A 23,583-nucleotide genomic window follows, 5' to 3' on the forward strand; every position below is an offset into this window, starting at 1 on the left:
TTATTTTTAAATTTGTTTTCACAGTGCTAGGGATTGAACACAGGGAGTGAGAAGCTATGTCCTCAGCCCTTTACAATTTCATTTTGACACAGGACCTCACTAAATTCCCCAGGGTGGACTTTAACTTATCATCCTCCTGCCACAGCCTCCCGGCTAGCTGGGATCACAGCCCTGTACCACCGCACATGCCACCTTCCTCTCTCCCTCTGTAGGGTGTGTGCTCTTCCTAGACAGTCTTCCCATTGTACCAAGGAGACTGTTGTTTAGGATGAGAGCTCTGTCAAATCTTTTCACGTATGGAAGGTTTTCCAAATCAAGGGCTCTGTCCTCTGACCTCTGACCAATAGGATCTTCTCACTCCACTAGCAGCTCAGTCCAGTAAACCTTCTCAGGGAGACCCAGAGTTCCTTTCTAGGCCTCAGCATAAATTTTCACTATGACCGCAAGAGGTGTCCCCAAAGTGGGTGCAGAGGGGCAGCATTCGTGATTCAAAGGCCACTCTGAAGGATGGTGTAAGAAAGTGAAGATCTGGCCAGGAGTGGTCATCTGTAATCCCAGCACTTGGGAGGCTGAGGAAGGAGGATGGCTGTGAGTTTGGAGCCAGCCTGGGCTGCATAATGAGTTCAAGGCCAGTGTTACAGCTTGGCCTGGATATCCCCACCCCAAACCCTCATGCAGTCACAGGTGGGGCTTTTCAGAAGTGGCTGGATCGAGTGTGTGATGCCGGGATTCAGAGTGTGTGAGTATTACATTAGTCCACTGGCTGGTTTGGCACAGATCTGGCTAGGATTAGAGGTGCCCACCGTGGGTGTGAGTGCTACCACCCTAAGGGTAGGAGGCCTGGATAAGATACAAGGGACAGCAAGAGGGTCGCCTGTCTCTTGTTGCTTATGGCTGCTGCTTGTCTTTCGCTGTCTTCTGCCCACCATGAACTGTTTCTTCTCTGAGATGCCCCTCTGCCACGCCACCGTGCCAATCAGGGACCGTGAGCAAAATTCACCTTTGTTCCTTTAACTCTGGGTGTCTGGTATTTTGCCTCAGCAATGAGCAAAGTAACTAAGACAGCGAGCCTGAACTACACTGTGTCAACAAAACCCCAAACCAAGAAATAACAATACAACAAATTAGGGCCTCACAGCAGGTAGGCTGATTGGGGGACAGAAGCAAACAGCCCCAGAAACCCCCAGAAACCCTCCGCGCCCAAGTCCTGCCCCGCTCAGACCACTGCTCAAGGGGCGGAGCTAGGGGTGGGTGGACTTTGGCCCCTGGGCGTGGCCGGGCATGGCCGGCTTTAGGGAGGCTGCAGAGAACAAGTGGAGCAGCATTTACTCCCGCTGCCAGCCATCTGCTTTCCGTGCGGGTCCCAGGCTGCGGGGCAGGAGCTGCGATGGAGTCCAGGTGGGATGCGCTGAGCACGCTGGGGGCCATCACCGCCTCCTGGCTGCTGCTGCGGGCGACTTGGGGGGTGGCCCGCGCAGTGTACCTGTACCTGCTGCCCCAGGTCCGCCGCGGCAACCGTTGGCTCCGGGCGCAGGGAGCCTGGGCAGGTAAGGGGCGCAGGGTCCTCCCGAGGCGGTGGGGTTGGGGCTGCAGGACCGAGGACAGGTGAAGGGTGACGGGTGTAGGTGACAGGTGAGAGTCCCCCCTGCTGCATCCAGGCAGCGGCCAAGGGACTCGTGGCAGCAAGAGAGGAAAAGGCTGGGGCGACCAGGGCAGGAGGGGCACTAAGTCTGCAGAGCTGTACAGGTGAGAGGAGCAGGTGGCGGAGAGAGAGCTGCCAGTGGACGGACGGGACAAGGGGAGGACGCCTCTGGTCAGCTATGTGCAACAGCGCTTTCACGTGCCAAGCCTGGGTTCCCAGGCAGTAGGAGACTGGTCCAGCTGGTTGCGCTGGTGCAGACCTGTGATCCCAGCCCTGGGGAGGCTGAGTCGGGAGCACCAGGGGGAGACTGAGGCCAGCCAGGCTACACAGGGAGACCCTGTCTGGAGAAAAAACAGAAACAGTGGTTGGGGCTGTGTGCAGATGCGAGGGGACAGCGAGAGTAACGAGCCCTAGCACAGGGGGCTCCTCCGGGTGGGAGGTACCTGAGCCTGGGGGACCCGGATGGACTGGGGTTGGGACAGGGAACCCAGGCAGGGACCTCGGGGAGGAAGCCGCCCACCTGCCCTCTTCCTTCTCTCTCCTAGTGGTGACAGGAGCCACCAGCGGCATTGGCAAGGCCTACGCGCACGAGGTGAGTGGGTGAGGGGCTCCGTGTGGATTTGCCTGTCACCAGCTGCCCCTTCCCCACCCTGTCATCCCTCCCGTTGTCACCTGGATTCATTCTTTCAAAACCTATTTTTTGGCCTGGGGATTTAGCTCAGTGGTTTTGCTGCCTGCTGCATAAGCCCAAGGAACCGAGTTCAACCCCTGGTACAAAAACAACGACAACCAAAAAAGCTATTTTTGGAGCCAGGGATTTAGCTCAGTGGCACCCTGCCTGCTCAGCAAGCACAAGGTCCTGAGTCTTATCCCCAGCACCAAACCAACCAACAAACAAACCTATTTATTGACCACCTAATCTGTGTCAGGCATCTTCTTGGAACTGGGGATGTAACAGTGAACAAAACAGATTTTTAAAAAATCAAAGTCCTAAAATCTACAATAGACATTGGAAAATGGGAAGAAAATGTTTAAATGAGGAGGAGAACAAGGGAGGAGGTAGGGGGAAAGGAAAGAGGGACAAGAAAAGACAGAACATTGAAAAAATGAGAACAAAACTATTGTACATAAGGGGGGGAATGGGAAAGAAAAGAAGAGGCAGGATACATCATGTACTGGTACATATTCCCTATGTTGAATGTTATCATTATGTATATCTAAAATATACTGATAAATGTTTTTGTAAAAAAAAAAATCAGGGCTGGGGATGTTCCTCAGTGGCACTGCACTTGCCTGGGAAGTGGAAGCTCCTGAGTTTGATTCTCAATACAAAAAAGAAAAGAAAAAAATCAAAGTCCTGCCCTCATGGAACTTTATCTTGTAGCCAGGGGAGATGGGTGTAAGCAAGATAAAGTACATGGTATGTCAGGTGGTGGTCAGGATGGAGGAGAAAGTCAGGAAAAGAGGACTGATTCCATCATTCTGGAGCTTCCTGGAAGTCTTTTGCGAGTGTCTTTAGATGTGATGTGGTGGCTGCCTCTGTGTCCTAAATCAATTAAAAACTTTGACTTCTCATGGTCATAAAGAATTTGCATGTTGCCAGCTCCGGTGAATGCGGTGGATGAGGACAAAGGGTAATGTCTACACAAGCCTACCTTCCCATTGGAAGGCATCTGGAGTGGCGGTCACTGTATTTTTGATCAGACTACCAAGACAGGACAGAGGACATCCAGAACTGTTTCAGAAAGTGGCCAGAACTCTGGGGTAAATGTGTTGGAAGCAAGAGGGAAGATTCTGGGGGAGAATATGTTTCTGTTTGTGTTTTTGGTACCAGGGATAGAAATTGGGACTTTGCTCTTGTGAAACTGGCCATGGAACCACTGAGCTAAATCCCTGGCCCATATGAGAATACGTTTTAAAAATTTTAATCATTGACTTATAATTTGATGACACCCTCTCTGAAACCAACCTTGTTATTTGGCAAGTTATTTTTTGGTTTGTTTTTAGAGACAGAGTGTCATATGAAGTTTAGGGTGGTTTGTAAAAAATTTTAGATTTTTTAGTCTTTTGAGACAAGGTCTTCCTATATAGTCCAGGCTGACCTCGAATTTAGTATGTGGCCCAAGATGGCCTCAAACTCACAAGGATGCTCTGATTCAGCCTTCCACATGCTGGGCTTACAGGAATGTACCACCACTTCCAACAGATTTGTCTCTTCCTTTTTGTTCTGTTCTCTTCTGTTGTGTTCTGAACTCATGATTAGCCCAGGCTGGCCTTGAACTTGCTCTGATCCTCTTGCCTCTGCCTCCCCAGGGCTGGGATCACAGGTGAACACCACCACACCCAGTCCTTCTTTTCCCTCACCTGTGTGCCCTTTCTTTGTCTTGCCTTCTTCAGCTGACAGGGATCCAGTATAATGTTGAAGAGGCCCTCAGAGTGGCATCACACCCTGAGCCTGTGGTCAGGGGGAAAATTCTGTCTTCGATGGTTAACTCGCAGAGTAGCAGGACTTGTTTGTTTCCTAGTCCATTCCTTTGGCCCTTTATGTAAGGGAGCCCCTCTGGGCCTGTCTTACTGAGAGTTTGCATCAGGAACGGGGGAAGAGTTTCCTGAAGTCATTTTGCTGCATCTCATGAGAAGACTGTGCTGTTCTTCTTTAGTGAATTACATTGATCTCTCTTTCTCCCTCTCTCTCCGTGATGCCCACGATTAACGTCTCTCTCCTTTCCAAGAACGCAGTGCATTGTCATGACCGATACTCACCGTGTTGTGCTATAGAGCTCTTGAATTTATTCCTCCGAAGTGAAACTTTATGTCCCCTCACCGACATCCCCCTCCTCTCCTCAGCCTCAGTCCTGATTAACCACTATTCCCCCTCCTCTGCCCTGAGTTCCACTCCACAATGAAACGAGATCCTGCAGTATTTGATTTTCTGTGCCTGGCTGATTTTGCTTCACTTAATGACCTTTGGGTTCATTGACATTGACTGTATTAGTCAGCTTTGGCACCGAGGGACAAAATACGTGACACCCATAACTTAAAGGAGGAGAGGCTTATTTGGCTCCTGGGTTCAGTTTTTGTTTGTGTTTTGAGACAGGGTTTCCCTAGGTACTCCAGGCTGGCCTTGAACTCACTATGTAGCCCAGTCTGGCCTTGAACTCATAGAAATCCTCCTACCTCAACCTCCTGAGTGCTGGGATTACAGGTGTGCACCACTATGCCCAGCTGGCTCACATTTTCAGAGGCCTCAGGCCATGGCTGCCTGGCCCCAAAGCAAGAACAGCATGGTGGGAAGGCGTGGGAGAGCAAAGCTGCTTCATTCATGTTGGTTGGGAAGCCAAGCAATGGAGCAGTACCCACCAGAGAGGGAGGGGCAGAGACCCATACAGTGCCCAGAATCAGGTCCCTGTGGCAGGCACACCCAGAAGTGTGCCACACCAATCCATTGTCTGGCTCCCAGCCCAGTCAAGTTTACTTAGTTAAGCTTTACTGCCAGGTTTCACCTCTTGTCAACTTGGTACACAAACACATCTCCTTAACCCATACTTATCTCCAAATAAACCCAAGAATAAATTAGTAATTTCACCTGAAATATGCAACTATACCATGTATAGGGAAAGCACAATGATTGCTTCCCCAAAGTCTCAGCAGTCCCAGCATTTCTCAAAACTCCAAATCCAAAGTCTCCTCCGAAAGCTGGACATGGTGGCACATGCCTTGAATCCCAGCACTGGGAGGCTGAGTTCAAGATCACTGAATTCAAGGCCAGCCTGGCCTACATACTGAGTTCAAGAGCAGCCTGAACTGCATAGCCAGATCTCATCTCAAAGAACAACAAAACAAAACCAAAGCCTTCTCTGAGACTCAAGCAGTGAATCACTGTAAAAATCAAAGATAGTTTATATAATCTCAAAGTACAAGGGGACAAGGTAAACATTCCCATTACTAAAGGGTGGTGAAGGAAAATATTAAAAAATCAGAGTGAAGCAAGACCAAAACCCAGCAGGGGCTGGGGATTTAGCTCAGTGGCACCATGCCTGACTGAAAAGTGCAAAGTCTGTCTCCAGTAACAGAAAAAAAAACAAGATTTAAAACAAAACCCAGCAGTGGGGGGCGGAGATTTAGTTCAGTGGTGCCACCGCCTTCCTGCCTTGCAAGTGTAGCATCCCAAATTCAATCCCTGGTACCAAAAAAAAGGAACTGCACCAGGGCAAAGTTTAAGTCCTGTAGCTCTATAATCAAAGTCTAGGGCACATAGATTTGTTATTTTGGTACTGGGGATTGAACTCAGGACCTTGCACTTGTGAAGCAGACATGGTGCTCCTGAGCTGAATCCCCAACCTTGGGGCACATAGTTTTGAGATGTGAGTTTGAGGGCCTGTGGGAGGCCCATTCCGGGGCTTTTTGGGTCACAGCACACAGAGCCTCTCTCTCGGGCTAGCTCCTACTCAGGGCCTGTAGCTGTCTTGGCAGATGTCCCACATTTCTGGTTTATCCAGTGCCCTAGGTCTTGCCTTCATTCCTACAGCTTCACGCACTGCCCTTTCAGGCCTCACTGCCTGGCCTCCCAGGCCTTCCTTGGAAATCTGGGTGGAAGCATCTCTGACCTCACAACTCATTCTGCATGCACCTAAAACCAGCATAACATAGATGATGCCAAAGTCTGCTTTGAGCAGTAGCCAGGCCCCCTTGGAGCACAGCTGCAGCAGCCTCTGCACATCTGGATGGCTGCTTATGGTGAAACAGATCCCAGAGGCAGGGACCTATTAGAGGAGGAGAGTCAGGACAGAGGACCTTTTGTTGGGAAGTTCAGTGACACAAAGACCAGGGTAGGTTCCTGTGCTGATGGCAATAACCCAGACAGAGGGGTGCTGTGCACAGGGAGGGCAGGAGAAAAGCTGGAGCCTTGTCCTGGAGCCGGCAAGAACAGAAGGACAGCTGAGTTACAAGTGGAAGGGAGACAGTTGGATATAGGGAGATTTTGCAGTTGGTTGGTAGTGACAACCACTCTCTGCCATCGCTGTCTGGGGACTGGTCTGTCCCACCCACTGCCACTGCCCTGTGATGCTGACAGGGCCAGGCTGTGACTGTCCTGGTCGGTGCCCATTACAAAGTGGATGCTGGGCAGCATTTGATCAGTGAATGAAAGAATGAATGAAAACATCTTACACCATCACCCTCTCAGATCTGGGGAGCTCTTGAGACATTTGGCCACAGCCTCCTTCACAGCTGAGGGACAGTAAGTCCCATGATGTGTCACCCTTAGCATGCAGATGGACATACAGGCATCGAAATGCTGCTCAACACCCACTCCCCAAATTTGTGTATTTGGTAACTTGGCATCAAGGGGATGGGGCTTTAGGGCAGAAGGACCAGCATGTGCAAAGGCCCAGGGGCAGGAAAACCAGGAGATGCTGGTCAGGACCAGACGAATCATTGCTATGCCTGGCTTCTCACAGAGGGACACGGCAGGAAGTGCAGCTGAAGACAGGGGCAGGAGCCAGGCCACACAGGCCCAGAATGAGAAGCATGGTTTTGTCACAGACTCCCTGGGAAGCCATGGCCGGTTCTGGGCAGGAGAGGACCAGGGTTGGGTTTGCGCTTTGCAGCTGAGTGGAGCGTGTATGGGAGGGGCTGAACGTGGGGGTGTCACAATCACAGCGCGTCCCCAATCCCGCAGCAGGAGCAGGTGCGCGGTAGACACACGGGAATGAGAGAGAGACCGACAGGAGCGCAGGCGTGGAGCGGGTGCTTACACTGCCCAGCGCAGAAGCAGAGTCTCCGTGCGGAGGCTGGGCCCTGGAGCTTCCTCCCACACAGCCTCCATGGCCATGTCGGTCCGCCCGCTGTCCTCGTAGCTGTGCTCCCTGGAACTTCCTCCTCCTCCCCGGGCTGCGCTTCTCTGCCCAGCGCTGTGACCACAGGGCTCTAACACTGAGCTTCAAGGTCAGGATGTGGCCCATCTTTCTTGGCTCGGTAAATGACCAAATGTGCAAAATAGGCCAGTGTAGGTGCACACGCCTGGAATCCCTGCACTCTGGGAGGCTGAGGCAGGAGGATCGCAAGTTGAAACCAGGCCTGGACGACTGAGGGGGCATCTGTCTGAAAAGATTTGAAAAGGCTGGCAAAGCAGCCCAGTGCGAAGGCCCTGGGTTCAATCCTCAGTACCTGGTGGGGGGCAGCGGGGGTACTGAGGAAGTGAATGAATTTCCGCAGCTGGCCAGGAGGGGGCTGAACGTCGTCCTCATCAGTCGAAACCTCAGCAAGTTGGAGCACGAGGCGGGGGAGATCGGTGAGTGCGCGTGCAGAAGCTCCGCCCAGCCCTGGGCAGGGGTCTAGGGCAGCTGATGGCCTGAGGCTGCTGCTAAGTGAGCTGGGGCCGGGGGCGGGGGCGGGGCCAAAGCCTGATCCCCCTCCGTCCTCCAGAGCGGCTCCACGGCAGGTCCACGCGCGTCATTCAGGCCGATTTCACCGGGGGCTTGGAGATCTACGGTGCCATCGAGGCAGGACTGCGGGGCCTGGAGATCGGAGTGCTGGGTGAGTCGCCCGCTTGCTGCACTGAGTCCCCTCCCTGTCCCCCACCCAGTGTCCCTGGCCCTGTGAGGGACACCGTGCGACCTCTTGCGCAGTGAACAATGTGGGCATGTTGTATGGCGGCCTGTCCTCCTCCGACTCGAACTTGCAGAAGTTTCTGGACACCAAGAATGTGGGCCAGGTGAGTCCCCGGCCGCTCGCGGCGCTCTCGTGCCCTCTGTGGGGCAGGCCGAAGAATGCACCGGCGTCCGGAGCCCAAGGTGCTGGTTGCCTTTGGCTGGAAAACTTTTTAAAACAACTACAACTGGGCTGGGGATTTAGCTCAGTGGTTTCGCCGCCTGCTGCGCAAGCACAAGGACCGAGTGCGATCCCCGGTACCAAAAAAAAAACAACAAAAAAACTACAAGTCTCTGTCCTTGAATGACGCACCCTTTTGCAGTGCCCAACCTGCACAGCTGTGTGGGTTGAGCCCGGTTCTCACCTTTCATATTGCCTGGTCCTAAGTGTAAAGAATTACCTACACGGGAGAACCAGCGCTGCCCTGTAGAGAATGTGGATTCTCTAAATTTTTATTAGGAGTAGTGTGAGTGTGTGTGTGTGTGTGTGTGTGTGTGTGTCTGGCTAAGTTGTCCAGATTGGCCTTGAACTTTATGATCCTTCTTCTGCCTCAGCCTCCTGAGTAGCTGGGATTGCAGATGTGCATCACTTGGCCTGGCTTTATTTGTGGATTTTTTTTTTTTTTTTTTTTTGAGACGAGGTCTCCCTATGTAGTTCAGACTGGCCTTGAACTCACTGTGATCCTCCTGCCTCAGCCCCCTGAGAGTGCTGGGATCACAGGTGTGGGCACCATGCCCAGCTTTGGGGTATTCTTGATCAAGGGCACAACGTCATTCTTTTTCTTTGTTGTTTTCTTTTTTGATACCGGGGATCGAACTTGGGACCTTGCACTTTCAAGGCAGGTGGAGGAACCACTGAACTAAATCACCGACAACGTCATTCTTTTTCATGTGAATATCCAGCTTCCCCAGCACCACTGATTGAAAAGACTGTCCCCTCCCCAATGAGTGATCCTGGTGCCCTTATCAAAAATCATGTGCTGGTGTTAATTCCAGACTCTGTTCTTGTCTGCTTCATGCTAGCACCATTGTGTGCTGATGATGTTGGGCTCCTACTATTCCTTTCTTTCTTGCTATTTTTCTTTTCTTGTTTGTGTGTGTGTTTGTTATGGGGGAGCGAACCCAATGCCTTTGTTCTAAGCTACATCCCCAGTTCTTTTTAAAATTTTGAGAGAGGGTCTCTGTCAGGTAAAAGGGCCGAAGACCAAGACCAGACCAGGCCACAACAAGCCTTTATTAGGGGAATAGATCTGCCGGGCTGGCTCTGAACAAAGGAGAGACAAAAGCCATATGGCCGGGGCAGGGAGAGTCTTTTATAGAGACTGGGGTGGGATTTGTAGGGGCTGAGGTGGGGTTGAGTTAGGTAGTGACTAGGGAATGGAGGAGCCGGTGATGTCACTAGGTGGTAGGAGGTGAGCGAGTATTAGGTTACTTTCTAGGCGGGAACAGGGGCATGCTGGGAAGAAGGGTTTGTTCTTTGGTGGGAGCAACCATCTTGGCATGACGTCACACAGGGGAGGGGGCAAGGCAGAATGGGAAGAGGGCAGCTACTATACATAATAGCTGCTGAGGTGGTGGGAGACCTATCAGTCTCTAAGTTGCTAAGTCCTCAGGCTAGTCTTGAACCTGCAATCCTCCTGCCTCAGCCTCCCAGAAGGCCAGGATTACAGGCGTGTGCCATCACATCTCGCTGCTTTGTAGTAAATTTTGAAACCACAATACTGAGTTCTCCAATCTTATTCTTCTATTTCAAGTTTATTCTGGCTATTCTGGGTCCTTTGAGTTTTGCTAGCAACTGAAGTGTAGATCAGTGGAGGTACAACTGGCATCTTAACAAACTGAAAACTTCCAACTCAAGAACATAGGTTGTCTTGCCATTTATTTCAGTCTCCATTAATATCTTTTAGCAATGTTTTCTAGTTTTTTAGCCATGCAAGTCTTTCACCTCCTTGACTAACTTCTTCTTTTTTTTCTTTCCTTCTTTTTTGTTTCACTATTGTGAATGAAATTGTTTTCTTAGCTCCCTTTCCTGACTATCTGTGGCTGGTGTACAGCAGCACACGGATTCTGTTTTTCTTTTGTGGCACTGCGGGTGGAGCCCAGGGCCAAGAGTTCTGCCACTGACTTTCTTGTGTAGATTGTGTATTTTGCTATTTTGGGAATTCTTGTATTAGTTCTAAAATTTTGTATGTGTTTTTTTTTAGGGTTTCTGCACAGAAGATCTTAGCACCTATTAACAGAGATAACTGCACTTCTTTTCCAGTTTCAGTGCCTTTTGAGCATGAATTCTCTGGCTGGGGCTTCTCATGCCTTCAGTCCATCACCATCGAGTATGATGCAGGCAGTAGCTTCTCATACACAGGCTCAATTATGTTGAAATAGTTTCTTTCTATTTCTAGTTTGCTGAATGTTTTTATCATCAAAGGCTGTTACATTTTCTAAAGGCTTTTTCCAGGTCACTTGAGATGATCATGTCTTTCCCCTTCTTTCTTGTAATATGTATCATAAATTGAGTTTTGAACTTTGAACCATCTTTGCATTCCAGGACTAAATCCCCCTTGGGAGTAGTGGATAATCCTTTCAATATGCTGCTCAGTTTGGTTTGCTACTACTTTTTTTTTTAAGGATGTTTGCATCACTGTTCATATAGGATATAGGTCTGTAGTTTTCTTTTTTTTTTTTGGTACCAGGGATTGAACTCAGGACCTTGAGCTTGTGAGGCCGGCCGCAGAACCACTGAGCTAAATCTCCGACCCCTAAATTTTTTTTTTTTTTTTTTTGTACCAGGGATTGAACTCGGGTCCTTGCTCTTGTGAGGCAGGTGGCGGAACCACTGAGCTAAATCCCTGGCAGTCTGTAGTTTTCTTATAGTGTCTTTGGCTCCAGTATTAGAGATAGAAATAGAATAAGGGAGGAAATGGTCCCTTTTTCATACTGGGGAACAAACTCAGGACATTGTGCTTGCAAGACAGGCATGGTGCCACTGAGCTAAATCCTCAGCCCTGTTCCCTCTTTCTGTAGGGAACAGGGGAAGGGGATGTTACCAGAACCTCTGCAGTAAGTCCTAGTCTCCTGTGAGCCAAGGCAGCACAGGGCGAATTACAGGAATGGTAGACAAATGAGACTTTGAGAAGAAGCTGAGCTTTGAGTCTGATCAGTGCTGCTCTGGGCAGCAAAGACAAAGACCCCCTAGCTTGCAGCACCTTTTATTCAGTGCATGGGGAAACAAATGTGACAAGTGAAATGCAGAGTTCAGTACTTCACATTGGGATAAACAAAGTGTAACAAAGACTGGGGGCAGTGGAAGTCTAAGAACAAGGTGGAACTATGCAGATGAAGATTTGGTTCCTCCCAGGTTGTCCCCGGGGTGTGTGGTCTTGTCCTGGAGCCTTACAGCATCATGGGATCACTGAGGTCTCAGTTGTGACCCGAGGCCAAAATGGAATTATGTCTCAGAATGCGGTAGCTGGCCTGTAGGCAGGAGAACTAGGCCTACTCAAATGATTTTTCCCTAGAATTATGCAGCATTGCTCCCAACATCTTTCATAAGGTTTTAGAAGAGTTTGAGGATTCTTATTACTTTAAATGTTTGGTACAGTTCAGCAGTGAAGCTGTCTGGTCCATGGGTTTTTCCTTGTAGGGAGGGTTTGGTTTGGTTTGGTTTGGTTTTGAGACAGGATCTCACTGTGTAGTCCAAAGGCTGGCTTTGAGATTGCAGGGATCCTCCTGCCTCAGCCTCCCAAGTGCTGGGATTACAGCTGTGCACCATCACCCCTGGTGCTCATTTCTGATTTTTGTAATTTGTCTCTATTTTTGGTCAAAGAACCACGTTTTTGTTTTGTTTTGTTGACTGTCTCTGTTATTTTGCTAGTTTCTGTTTTAGTCTTGATCTTGTGTTAGCTTTGGGTTTAGTGTGTCTATTTCCATTAGTTGAAGAGCTGTTGATTTTAACCATTTCTCTTTCTCTAATGCACTTGCAGCTATACATTTCCCCTTTAGCATGGCTGTTTCTGGGTCACATAAGTACTCCTCTGTGGTGCACTCATTTTAGTTTATTTTGGGGGTTCTCGAAGTGTTTGCTAATTTCCCTGGGATTTCTTCTATGACTTATTCATTGTTTGAGGGGTAGAAGAGTTCCTTATATATTCTAGAAATTCCTTCCTTATCAGATATATGATTTCCAAATATTTTCTACCATTTGGGGGTGCCTTTCTCTCTGCTGGTAGTATCCTTTAATGTATAAAAGTTTTTAATTTTCTTTTTTTGAGACAGGGTCTTGCTATGTAGCCCAGGCTGGTCTTGAACTCTATGTAATCCTCCTGCTTCAGCATCCTGGGGGCTAGGAAAATAGATGTGCGCCACCATGGATGGCGAAAATTTTTAATTTTATGTGGGTAAGGTGGCCCATGCCTGTAATTCCAGCACTCTGGGAGGCTGAGGCAGGAGGATTGAAAGTTTGAAGCTCAGGCTGGGCAATTTAGTGACATAGTGAGACCCTGTTTCAAATTTTTTAAATTTAAAAATAAAAAAGAGCTGGGGGTGCTGGGGATTTAGCTCAGTGGTTCTGCTGCCTGCCTTGCAAGTGCAAGGACCTGAGTTCGATTCCCGGTACCAAAACAAAACAAAAAATCCCCAAAAACAAAAGAGCTGGGGATGTAGTTCAGTGAGAAGGCCCTGGGTTGAATCTCCAGTAACACACACACACACACACTTACTGCAATTGCCTACCACGTGATCCTTTCCTTTCCCTTGCATTGTACATGAGAGTAGTGTCCTCCGGCGGCGAGTGTGCCTAGTAAATTATTTGTTACAGTATCAACACAGATGTGACCTAGATGCCCATCTGCGGCTAACTGGGTGATGAAGCACGCTGAGTTCACACAATGGAGGATGCTAGCAGTGAACACAGATGACCTTCTGTCACCCTCAGGGGAAGAGTCTCACAAACGCTAAGCCAGCAAGCCCGAGAGGAAGGGATGTGGACTCCAGCATCCCACTTACCTAAGTTCAGGCCTGCTGAATGATTCTGCCAGTGTTAGAGTCAGGATAGGGGTCACCTGTTGCCAATGGCAAGGGGGTACATATCCAGCACACGGTCAAGATTTCATTTTTTATAATGGTGGAGGTTAAAGATTAATTTGTGGTTTTTTGAGTGTTTTATCTTTTTTTGTTGTTGTTTTGAGACAGAGTCTCACTATGTAGCCCAGGCTGGGCTTGAACTTGTGAGGATCCTCCTGCTTCAGCCCCCCAAATGCTGGGATTACAGGAGTGTACAACGATGCCTGTCATGTGTTCTTTTTTTATTCTAAAGACTTATCCACTTTGATGTGTGTACATTCTACTTTTTTTCCCCCTGGTACTGTAGACTGAACCCAGGGGCCCTCTACCACTGAGCGGCATCTCCAGCCCCTTTTATTTGAGACAGGATTTTGCTAAAACCACTCTGTTGCCTAAGCTGGCCTCAAACTTGTGATCCTTCTCCTGCCTCAGCCTACCAAGTCGCTGGGATCACAGGCCCGAAGCACCTCACTGGCCTGGCAACAAATAGCTTTGAGCATCTTGTGTGTGAGAATCTTGGAAAGGCGCATGTTGCTACAAGTGCAGTTGATGGTCAAAGGACGGTGTGCTTTAAATTCTAGTGGGAACCATTTGTCCCCAAATGTGTGAATTGTTAAAATAAGAAAAAAATTAAGGTAGGAAATGAGAAGATGCGGCTGGTGTGATGAGGCTGGGGAGCGAGGGAGTGGCCGGTTCCATTTCCGTCCCCAGAGCATCTCGGATGTTATCAACTGCAACACGATGTCGGCGGCTCAGGTCAGTGGGCGGGGAGGGCCGGGTCCAGGTGCAGCCCAGCTGTGACCACCCTGGAGCGTCCCCATCCTGCAGGGCGGGGGGCCCGGGACAGGCCCTGAGGGGCAGTGAGAGCCCCTCGATGAGGAGGCCAGGGGACATGGGCACCTCCTCTGCCTGCAGATGACCGGGATCGTCCTGCCCCAGATGGTCAGCAGGTGAGAGCCCCTCAGCCGCTCTGTCATCGATGCCCCCAGCCTCCAGGCTTTCCCCTTTCTCCAGCCCCGCCCCGCTTCCAAGTCTTTTTGTGTGTGTGTCAGCCTGAGCTGACCTCGAACTCGTGACCCTCCTGACTCAGCCTCCGGGCTCCTGGGATTATGGGCATGCACCACCATGCCAGGTCCCAGTCCCCACTCTCCCCAGGCCTTTCAGATTAGGGCTCGGGCTAAGGGTGGGGACAAGCACCCCGGCCCTGACCACCTTCCAACACGGTTCCCTCCACCAGGGGCAGAGGCGTCATCGTCAACGTGTCCTCCATAGCCAGCCAATTTGGCATCCTGTCTCCTGCCTGAAAGCCACTAAGGTACCTGGACCCTCAGACTCCAGGGGGGCGCCCTGCTGAGCCAGAGTCCTCCCTCTCCCTGTGTCCTGGCTGGGAGCTCATGGTGGGAAAGCGCTGAATGGGGGTGGGGCAAGAGGGACAAAAGTCCCTGGCCCAGGAGTCAGGGCCTCACTCCCAGGACCTCCTCTCCTTCCTCTACAGGACTTTGTGCAGCGCTTCTCCGCGGCTGTGGGCGCAGAGTACACCCCTCATGGTGTCACCATCCAGGTGTCCCACTGGGGGCGGGCGGAGGGCTCAAAGGGATGTGGCTGGGGTAGCAGCTCTGGAGGAGAAGGAAGAGAGTCTGGTGACTTAGACATTGAGTGGTTTAATGGGGGGGATCCATGGGGTTGTGGTCTCACCCTAGGCTGGGATGGTGCCTTGGGGGCGGGAACTACACCTAGGGGTGGGTCTAGGGCTTGGGGAGTGGCCTTGGCTTTAGGGGCGGGGTCTAGGCCCCTGGGCCATCTACATCTGGGGGAGGTCTAGTCTGGGCATGGCCTTGGGCTTAGGGGCCGAGTCTAGGGCAGGTCTACATGTGGGGGCCGGGTCTAGGTCTTGGGGTCTTGGACACTCAGCTAGACAGGGGAGGTGGGTGGGTCTTAACAGAGGCACAGCATTGTTTCTTGGACCCCTTCCATCCTGTCCTGCAGACGGTGAGCCCCTCGTTTGTCGCCACAAACATGATCAACAACAAGTCAACCGGGCTGCTGGTGAAGAGTGCCGACGAGTTCGCCCGCACGGCCTTGGACACGCTGAGCCTCTCCTCCCACGTCTGTGGCTGCCTCAGCCACGAGCTGCAGGTGCCTCTTGGTGGGGCGGTCCCTGCCTGGGCCGGGGGTGCGCCGGCGGAAGGGGAGGCCGAGCTGACTCTGCCTCTCTCCTACAGAGCTTCCTGCTGCCTTTCATCATACCCGTATGGCTTACCAACAGTCTCTGGGGAATCCGGCTTCTGTCTCTAGGAAGCAAGGTCAAATTTTTCTCCTTGCTTCAACGCGCGACAGGGCGATCACAGCGAAGATGCCTTCCGGAAGGTCTCAGGTCGGAACAAAGAGACAAGCAGGCTGATGGGACACTGGAGGTTGGGTGATGAGGACGGCCTCACTCCCCTCTGGCAGAAAGATGGAGTTTTTAATATGCACTGTAAAAACCTAGACAACCCTTTGGTGACATTTAAAAAATTTTTTTTCTGGCACCGGGGATCGAACTCAGGACCTTGTGCTTGCAAGGCAGGTGCAGCGCCCGTCAGCTAAATCCCTGGCAGGTGACATTTTTAAATTTAAAAAAATGAAATTGTAGTGGTGGTTGCACACCTTAGTGAATGTACTGAAAACTTAGGAATTGTAAACATTAAAAGGGTGAATCTTATGTGGGTGATATCTCCATAAAAATAATTTTAAAATGGAGTCTCTCAATGTGTAAAAACTGTATTCCTTCCTTCCTTACATCATGCACAACATAAGCTTGAAATGAATCAGCACTCCCCACATAAAAAGGGAAACAGAATTGCTGGAGTACAGAAGTCAATATTTTTTACCTTTTTTGGTTTTTTGAGGCAGGGCCTTGCTTGCTATGTAGTCCAGGCTGGTCTTGAACTCACAGTGATCCTCCTGCCTCGGCACTCAGGAAGGTGAGGGAGGAGGATCAAAGGCATGTGCCATCATACTGGGTTTTCTTTTAATTTTTTTTTTTTGGTACCAGGAATTGAACTCAGGTCCTTGCACTTGTGCAGCAGGCAGTGAAACCACTGAGCTAAATTCCTGGCCCTTAAAAAAAATTTTTTTTTTTTTGGTTTTCTTTTCTATCTTGGAGTAGGAAAAATCTAAATATTGAAAACTTGAAACAACAAAAAGAAGTACTAATAAGTACTGAACTGTAGTTTAACCATGTATGGGCTGAGTTATTTGGGGAGTGCGCTATCCCTGTGATGGACTTTGAAAGGTTCGGGAAAGGTAGATGAACTAGTGGTGAGTCAATCAGGGATGGTCAGGTGTTGGTGGTAGAATTGTGTCATTTCTTCAGCTTTTCTGTAGGTTTTTAATGGTTCATAGTAAAATGCTGGAGCAGCTGGGTGTGGTGATGCACGCCTGTAATCTCAGCACTTGGGAGGCTGAGGCAGGAGGCTCACCATGAATTTGAGGCCAGCCTGGGCTACATAGCAAGACCTTGTCTCAAAAAAACCACACCCACCCACACATACACGCAGAGCTAGAGGAAAACCAAGCACAATAAACAAAAATTTATAAATAAATCTACTGAAACAGAATTAATAATTGCTTAAGAAATGGTGATGCCATTTAAGTGTGGTGGCCCATGCCTGAAATCCCAGCATTCTGGGAGGCTGGGGACCTTAACGACTTAGCAAGACCCTGTCTCAAAAAACAAAATTTAAAAAGACCTGGAATGCAGCTCAGTCTATTCCCTCTGGTTTCAATTCCCATTACAGAAAAGGAAGGAAAAAAGAGTATGAGACCATAGCAAAATAAAAGTTGAGACAATCTTGGAGAAGATATTTACAACTTACATTATACACAAGATGCTTGTCTGCTTAATATATAAAGGATGTTTTAAAATGAGACAGAAAAAGACCTGGGGCTGGGGATGTAAATCAGTGGAACCCCACCTCCCAGGCAAGTGCAAGGTCCTGAGTTCAATCCCCGGTACCAGAAAAAAAAAAGACGAAAGTCCCAATTTTTTCCAATGCACAGAAGAACAGATAGCTCACAGAGAAAGATAGACAGGTGGTCCTTAACTTTTTGGAAAGCTGCTCACCATCCCTGGTAATAAAAACCTCATCAACGGAGGTGGGGACAGGCCAGCAGCAGAGGGCCAGGGAGGCTTGGCTGAGGCCCTGGGCCGGGTCTCCAGGACCGGAAAAGGAGAAGGAAAAGGGGGAGGGTGGGGGTGAAGGACACTAATGAAAACTACTCCAAAGTAGCATTTTTTACCTATGATATTGGCAAAACCTCACGTGCCAGAGCAAATGCTCCAGTGCATTGCTGCTGCCACTGAGGCGGGAGATTAGGGCAGGGGCAAAGTGACAGAGAACTGCTCAAGGGTCATAAGAACCCAGAGGACATGTGCAGAACTCGGGATCCAAAACCACTGCCTAGCTGAGCACTGTACCTAGAGCCAAGCAGAAAGTGGTATTTTCAATCCCTTATTTGAATCTGGCACTGTTGCTAGGAGCAATCAGAAAAACGCTATTAATTCCTCATTTGGATCTGGCTGGAAGCCAAGTGAGTCTTTCCATAGAACACTTTCAATCTGGTGCCGGGATTGGTTCAGGGAAATTTTTTTTTTTTGAAATGGAATTGAACTCCAGACCTTGCACTTGCACAGCAGGCAGCAGAACTACTGAGCTAAATCCCTGGGCTCTACCCCTTTAATTTTTTTTGTTTGGTACCAGGGACCCAACTCGGGTCCTTGCACCTGCCACTGAGCTAAATCCCCAGCCCCTGAATTTTTGATAGGACAAGTGTCTGAGTCCCTTGTTTGCATGAGGGAGAAGCTGATCCAGGAACTTTGTATACCAAAGACTCCTTTCTCTCTCTCTCTTTTTGGTACTGGGGATCGAACTCAGGACCTTGGGATTGTGAGGCAGGCACATTGCCACTGAGCTAAATCCCCACCCCTAAAGACCTTTTTCTCTTATCCTCCAGCTGCACTAGCCCTCTCTTGGCTTGTAGAGGGTTTTGTTTTGTTTGGTTTGGTTTGGTTTTGTTAAGGCAGGGTTTCCCTGTGTGGTACAGCTGACCTTGAACACACTATGGAGCCCAGGGTGACCTCCATCCTTCCTCATCCTCCTGCCTCAGTCTCGGAAGTGCTGGAATTACAGGACTGCACCACCACACCCAGTTTTACCCTGTAGCACTTGCTTCTTTTCCACCTTCAATAAATGTACTCCCTCGCCACCTTTTCTGTGTGTCCTGTCCAGTTCTTAGTTCAGGATACAATGAACCTGGAAGGAATCCTTCCCATCCCCCAATGTCAGGCAAGTGTGCAGCCTCCATGGAGAAAAATTTGACAATAAAGATGTGTGTTTACTGCATGGAAGGTGCAGACAGGAGAGAGACCACTCGGGCAGGCTTTGTGAACGCAGCTAGGCTGTTCATTTCACTGGGGTGTGAGTGGGCGGAGTCTGAAAAGAGAATCAGCAATGAACAAGGGGAGAGGGACAGTTTTTAAGGGGAAGGTGGCTGCCAGGTGCTGGGGGTGGTTGTGGGTGTCGGTCTGAGCCACTACTGCCTTGAGGAGTCTGGGGGCAGAGGTAGTGTAGCCTGTGCTCCCCACACCTGGCAGGGGCACAGGTGTACTCAGACTTCCTGGAACTAAAGGCTGGGACATGGCGATGTGTGACGGCCTTTCCCACTGACGTGGCCTGGCGTGACATTGACTTTTTGGGTTTCTTTGTTTTTTGCAGTCCTAGGGATTTCACCCCAGGACCTTACACGTACTAGGCAAGTGTTTTATCACTGAGCTACATCCCAGTCCTTTTTGTTTTATCTTCACATTTTTTTGGTCTTTTTATTTTATCTTGAATCACAGGCTCACTAAGATGCCCAGGCTGGCCTTGAACTTGCAATCTTCCTGCATCAGCTTTCCAAGTAGCTGGGCTGAAAGGCATGCGACCCCATGCTCTGTGTTTGCTTTTATTCCCAGAAATCTGCTTCCAAGGATATATTCTGGGCATCCACCTCACAGGGCACCTAAACGTAAGATGTTGGCCAGTGCTGGGCATGGTGCACCTGCCTGGAATAATTCCAGCACTCAGGAGGCTGAGGGAGGAAGACTGCTGTGAATTCAAAGCCAGCCTGAACCACACAGTGACACCCTGTCTTGGAGAATGGAAAGTCCTATCTTTGAGCAGGAGAAGAAAGGTAAGTTTATATTTTGATTTCTTTTTCAGTACAGGAGATGAAACCCAGGGCTTTACCACTGAGCTACATTCCCAGCATTATTATTATTTTGGGGGGAGGAGTTTTTTTATACCAGAGATTGATCTCAGGGCCTTGCACTTGTCAGGCAAGTTCCATGCTGCTCAGCTAAATTTTTGGCTTTTTTTTTTTAAAGTCTCTTGCTGGGCTGAAACTTGGAATCTTCCTGCCTCAGCCTCTCAAGTGCTGGGATTTCAGGGATGCCCCACTATGCCCAGGTTAATCAAGTACTTATTTTTTTGGTACTGGGGATTGAACTCAGGACCTTGAGCTTGTGAGGCAGGTGCGGTATCACTGAGCTAAACTCCCAGCCCCAGTCAAGTACTTTTTAATGATTCCCTTCTGCCTTCTTTGTCAGTTTATTAGTGTGGCTCTTTGTTTGGGGATGGTAGTGGTGCCTTTTTTTTTCTTTTCTCTTTCTATTTATCTTGAAAAACAGTCTCCCTATGTAGCCCAGGCTGGCCTCGAACTCACAGCAATCCTCCTGCCTCAGCCTCCTGAGTGCTGGGAGTACAGGCATGGGGCACCACGCCCAGCATGCTTCCTTTAGAGTCTATAGTCTTCCCCTTTCTCTGAGGCCACCTGCTGGGGCTCACGCCAGCTCACACCTGGCTACAACTTGCCCTTCTCTCCCCTCAGACCTCGGGCTCTTCCCAGCATGCCTTTTCTTCCCACAGGTTAAAAGCACACAATACCATTCATTATTTGTGTTCTAAAAGTCTTCTTTGCAAGGGATTTGAGGGCCGGGTATTTAGGTCAGTGGTGCCCCTGTCTTCAAAGGGATTTGAATAAGAAAAGCAGCTTGTGTATCCCCCATGGAGTTACTGGCCCCTCTCCCTAGGCTGCAGGGCTTTCTCTAACCTTTGTAGTGCAGTTCTGCTGAAGATACATTCCTTAGCCTTTGGTAGGTTGAAACAGCTACTTTGCCTCTCATTTAAAATTTTTAAAAATTGTGCTAAAATTCACACAACATAAATATTTCTCTCTCTCTCTCTCTCTCTCTGACAAGCTCTTGCTATGTATGAGTCGTGGATGGCCTTGAACTTCTTAAATTGCTCAGACTAGGTTCAAACTTTAAACCCTCCTGCCTCAGCCTCCCGAGGACTGGGCTCACCATTTTAACCTTTTTAAGTGCCCAGGTCAGTGGTCTTAACACATGCACACTGTACAGGTCCCAGGGGCGTCTTGCAGCCCCACCCCCATCCGATGCTCTCCAAGCCGTGAGCAGCCAGGTGAGACAAGCACCTTGAAGCTCCTCGGCCGTCCCGGGCCTCACCCATGCCATGGTGAGGTCCGCTTAGCTGCGTGGGTGCCTCCAAGGCCCCCCCCCCCCACCTCTGGCCTTCTGACTTTTCTGCTACCTGGTCTCACAGTAGAGAGGCACAGGAAATTATAAAGACCCTTGTTTCGAGCTCCACAAGATAGAGCAGAAGTTAGTAACAGAAAGAGGGCTTCTCAGGCTCCTGGATGAAAACTGAAGCAACTGAAGCTCAGTGGAAAAGTAAAGAGAATCTCTACAATAAAGGCCCATCAGACCACTGTATTTGGTCTACTGCTGGCTTGCTGAGCCTCTGACTCGTATATGGACAGGGATTCCTACATTGCCTCCTGTGACAGCAGGGACATACCCTGAAGGAGGCCAATAATTTCTATTGCTATTTGCAAAAAAGAAAAAAATTATTTTTTCTTATTTTCAATTATTAATTTTTACTTTTCTTCTACTCTTCAAAGTTTTACTTTTCTTTCTTTTTTTCTTTTCTTTCTCTTTCTCTCGCTGTCCCACATTGGTCCTCATCTCCACATTTGTTCGTTTCTGCACTGAATTTGGATTTCTCCCTTATTGTTGTTTTCTTCTCTTTTTCCTTCTCTTGATTATAATTAGGTTCAAAGGAAAGTAAATTTGGTATCTAGCCTCCCTGTTGCTGTTAGGTGATTCTATTCACATCTTTGTTCTTTCATTCTGCCATTTTCTCTTGCCTTTAACAACTTCTTAGAATTTGTGTGATCTTTCTGTGTCTTCTGGCCTGACTGCTAACCTTACCTGTTCTTTCTACCTGTCAATCCCTCCCCAACTCCTTTTAACTCTCCATCCCAAAGGGGAAAGATGCTATATTGAAGAGTTTATTCAATATAAACTTATGTTGGGTTGGTCCTCGGTTTTAATTTAACTCACATAGTTAAAAGTGATAGATTAATAACTACCACAAATTGTCATTTTCTAAGCTGTGCTTGATGCTATGGTATTGCTGACTATGTCATTTGGGCTAACATGTTGTGATTGATCTAATTAGTTTTCCTTCTTGGTATAAGGAAAATAAAATAGCTTCAGAGTCATTAGAGTCTCAAAACCCAAACACAAGCTATATCCGGAATAAATCTCTGAAAATCAATCATTCCACAAGAGCTTTAAACACAAGCTACAAAGATACCTACATTAAGCAATTTTGAAATATCAACCCAGGAATTAAACCAAGAACAGTACCAAAAACAAAAATGAGAAGACACTTAAGCAAGGCACAAACGCAGGCTTCCACACCACAAAAAGGAAATTCTGGGGGAAACGAGGTGGAAAAGTCTGATAAGTAACCACTTGGACACCCTGAACTGATAGCACAGGAAGTAACAAAGGAGATGCATGAGGGTCTAGAAAAATTCAAAACAGAAATAATCTCCCAGATAAATACAGACATGGTGAGCAGAGTGAAAGACATGATTAGAAGCTCTAGAGCAGAAACAGATAAGAAAATAGATGAGATCAGAAACATGCTGGAATCCATGAATGCCCAGCATAAGAAAGAAATGGAAAACATGATTGCCCAATATAAGAAAGAAATGGAATCCATGAAACAGTTTCAAACAGATATTCAGGAGATTAAAAACTCCTTTGAAAGCATACAGAGCAGACTAAGAGAATCTGAAGACAGAATGTCAGATATAGAAGACAGGATTGTGGTTAAGGACCATGAAAAGAGAGATTTCTTAAAGATAGTAAGGGACCATGAGAAATCAATCCAACAGCTGCTAGATGATGCAAAGAAGAATAACATAAGACTCATAGGAGTCCATGAAAAAACAGGAGAAAGTACAACTGACATTAAAAAAACTGTTCACAGAAGTAATAGTAGAAAACTTCCCAGAGAGAGGTGGAGAATTGGATGTACAGATAAGTGAGGCATATAGAACTCCATCCAGCCATGACCAAAACAAATGTACACCTAGATGTATAATAGTCAAGATCCCAGAAACCCAACAGAAGAACAAAATTCTACAGGCAGTTAGAGAAAAGAAACAAATCACCTACAAAGGAAAGCCCATCAGAATCACAACAGACTTCTCTACACAAACCCTCAAATCAAGGAGAGCCTGGAGTGAAGTATTTCAAGCCCTAAAAGAAGATAACTTCCAACCTAGACTGTTTTATCCAGCAAAATTATCTTTCAGAATCGATGGGGAAATTAGCTACTTTCATGACAAAGAACAACTGAGAAATTTCGTGAACACCAAACCAGCACTCCAAACAATTTTAAGCAATATCCTAGAAAAAGACAATGAAGGTCACAACTCCATGAGCCCCAGCAGAGAGAAGGCACCATGCAAGGTAAGACACTAAAGCAAAAGGGGGGAAAATAAAAAATAAAAGAGCTAACAACAGTAAAACATCATGACAAGGATAAGTCAATATCTCTCAATTATAACTATCAAAGTTAATGGCCTCAATTCACCAATCAAAAGAAATAGACTGACAGAATGGATTAAGAAGCAAACCCCAGCAATATGCTGTATACAAGAAACACACCTAACTCAAAAGGAAATTCATAGACTGAAAGCAAAAGGATGGAAAACAGTTCTCCACGTGACAGGAACCCAGAAAAAAGCAGGTGTAGCAATCTTATTTACAGACAAAGTAGATTTCAAACCAAAACTAATTAAGAGAGACAAAGATGGTCACTACATCCTTGTGAA

The 23,583-nt window shown here is 48.4% G+C and overlaps 1 protein-coding gene across 2 annotated transcripts in view; it reads left to right on the plus strand.

Annotated features, from left to right (window-relative positions):
* Window positions 1-23,583, plus strand: part of LOC101725302 (very-long-chain 3-oxoacyl-CoA reductase-B-like) — a 52,968-nt gene continuing 29,385 nt past the window's right edge. The window contains exons 1-12 of one of the 2 annotated variants that reach the window (XM_087200520.1): window positions 1-1,547; window positions 2,188-2,234; window positions 7,859-7,934; window positions 8,069-8,179; window positions 8,272-8,357; window positions 14,062-14,106; window positions 14,266-14,300; window positions 14,588-14,634; window positions 14,823-14,911; window positions 15,337-15,486; window positions 15,573-15,724; window positions 19,346-19,563. In XM_087200520.1, the coding sequence (XP_087056646.1) occupies window positions 1,388-1,547; window positions 2,188-2,234; window positions 7,859-7,934; window positions 8,069-8,179; window positions 8,272-8,357; window positions 14,062-14,106; window positions 14,266-14,300; window positions 14,588-14,634; window positions 14,823-14,911; window positions 15,337-15,486; window positions 15,573-15,724; window positions 19,346-19,484 (1,137 nt within the window). In that variant the 5' untranslated portion in view covers window positions 1-1,387 and the 3' untranslated portion in view covers window positions 19,485-19,563. Of the gene's footprint in view, window positions 1,548-2,187; window positions 2,235-7,858; window positions 7,935-8,068; window positions 8,180-8,271; window positions 8,358-14,061; window positions 14,107-14,265; window positions 14,301-14,587; window positions 14,666-14,822; window positions 14,912-15,336; window positions 15,487-15,572; window positions 16,090-19,345; window positions 19,564-23,583 lie in introns of those variants that run through there. The other variant, XM_087200519.1, reaches the window with a different exon arrangement.

Source organism: Heterocephalus glaber, unplaced genomic scaffold (assembly GCF_053883595.1).
Source record: "Heterocephalus glaber isolate CG9 unplaced genomic scaffold, H.glaber_assembly_v1.0 deba00001744, whole genome shotgun sequence".
NCBI classification, from domain to species: Eukaryota; Metazoa; Chordata; class Mammalia; order Rodentia; family Bathyergidae; genus Heterocephalus; species Heterocephalus glaber.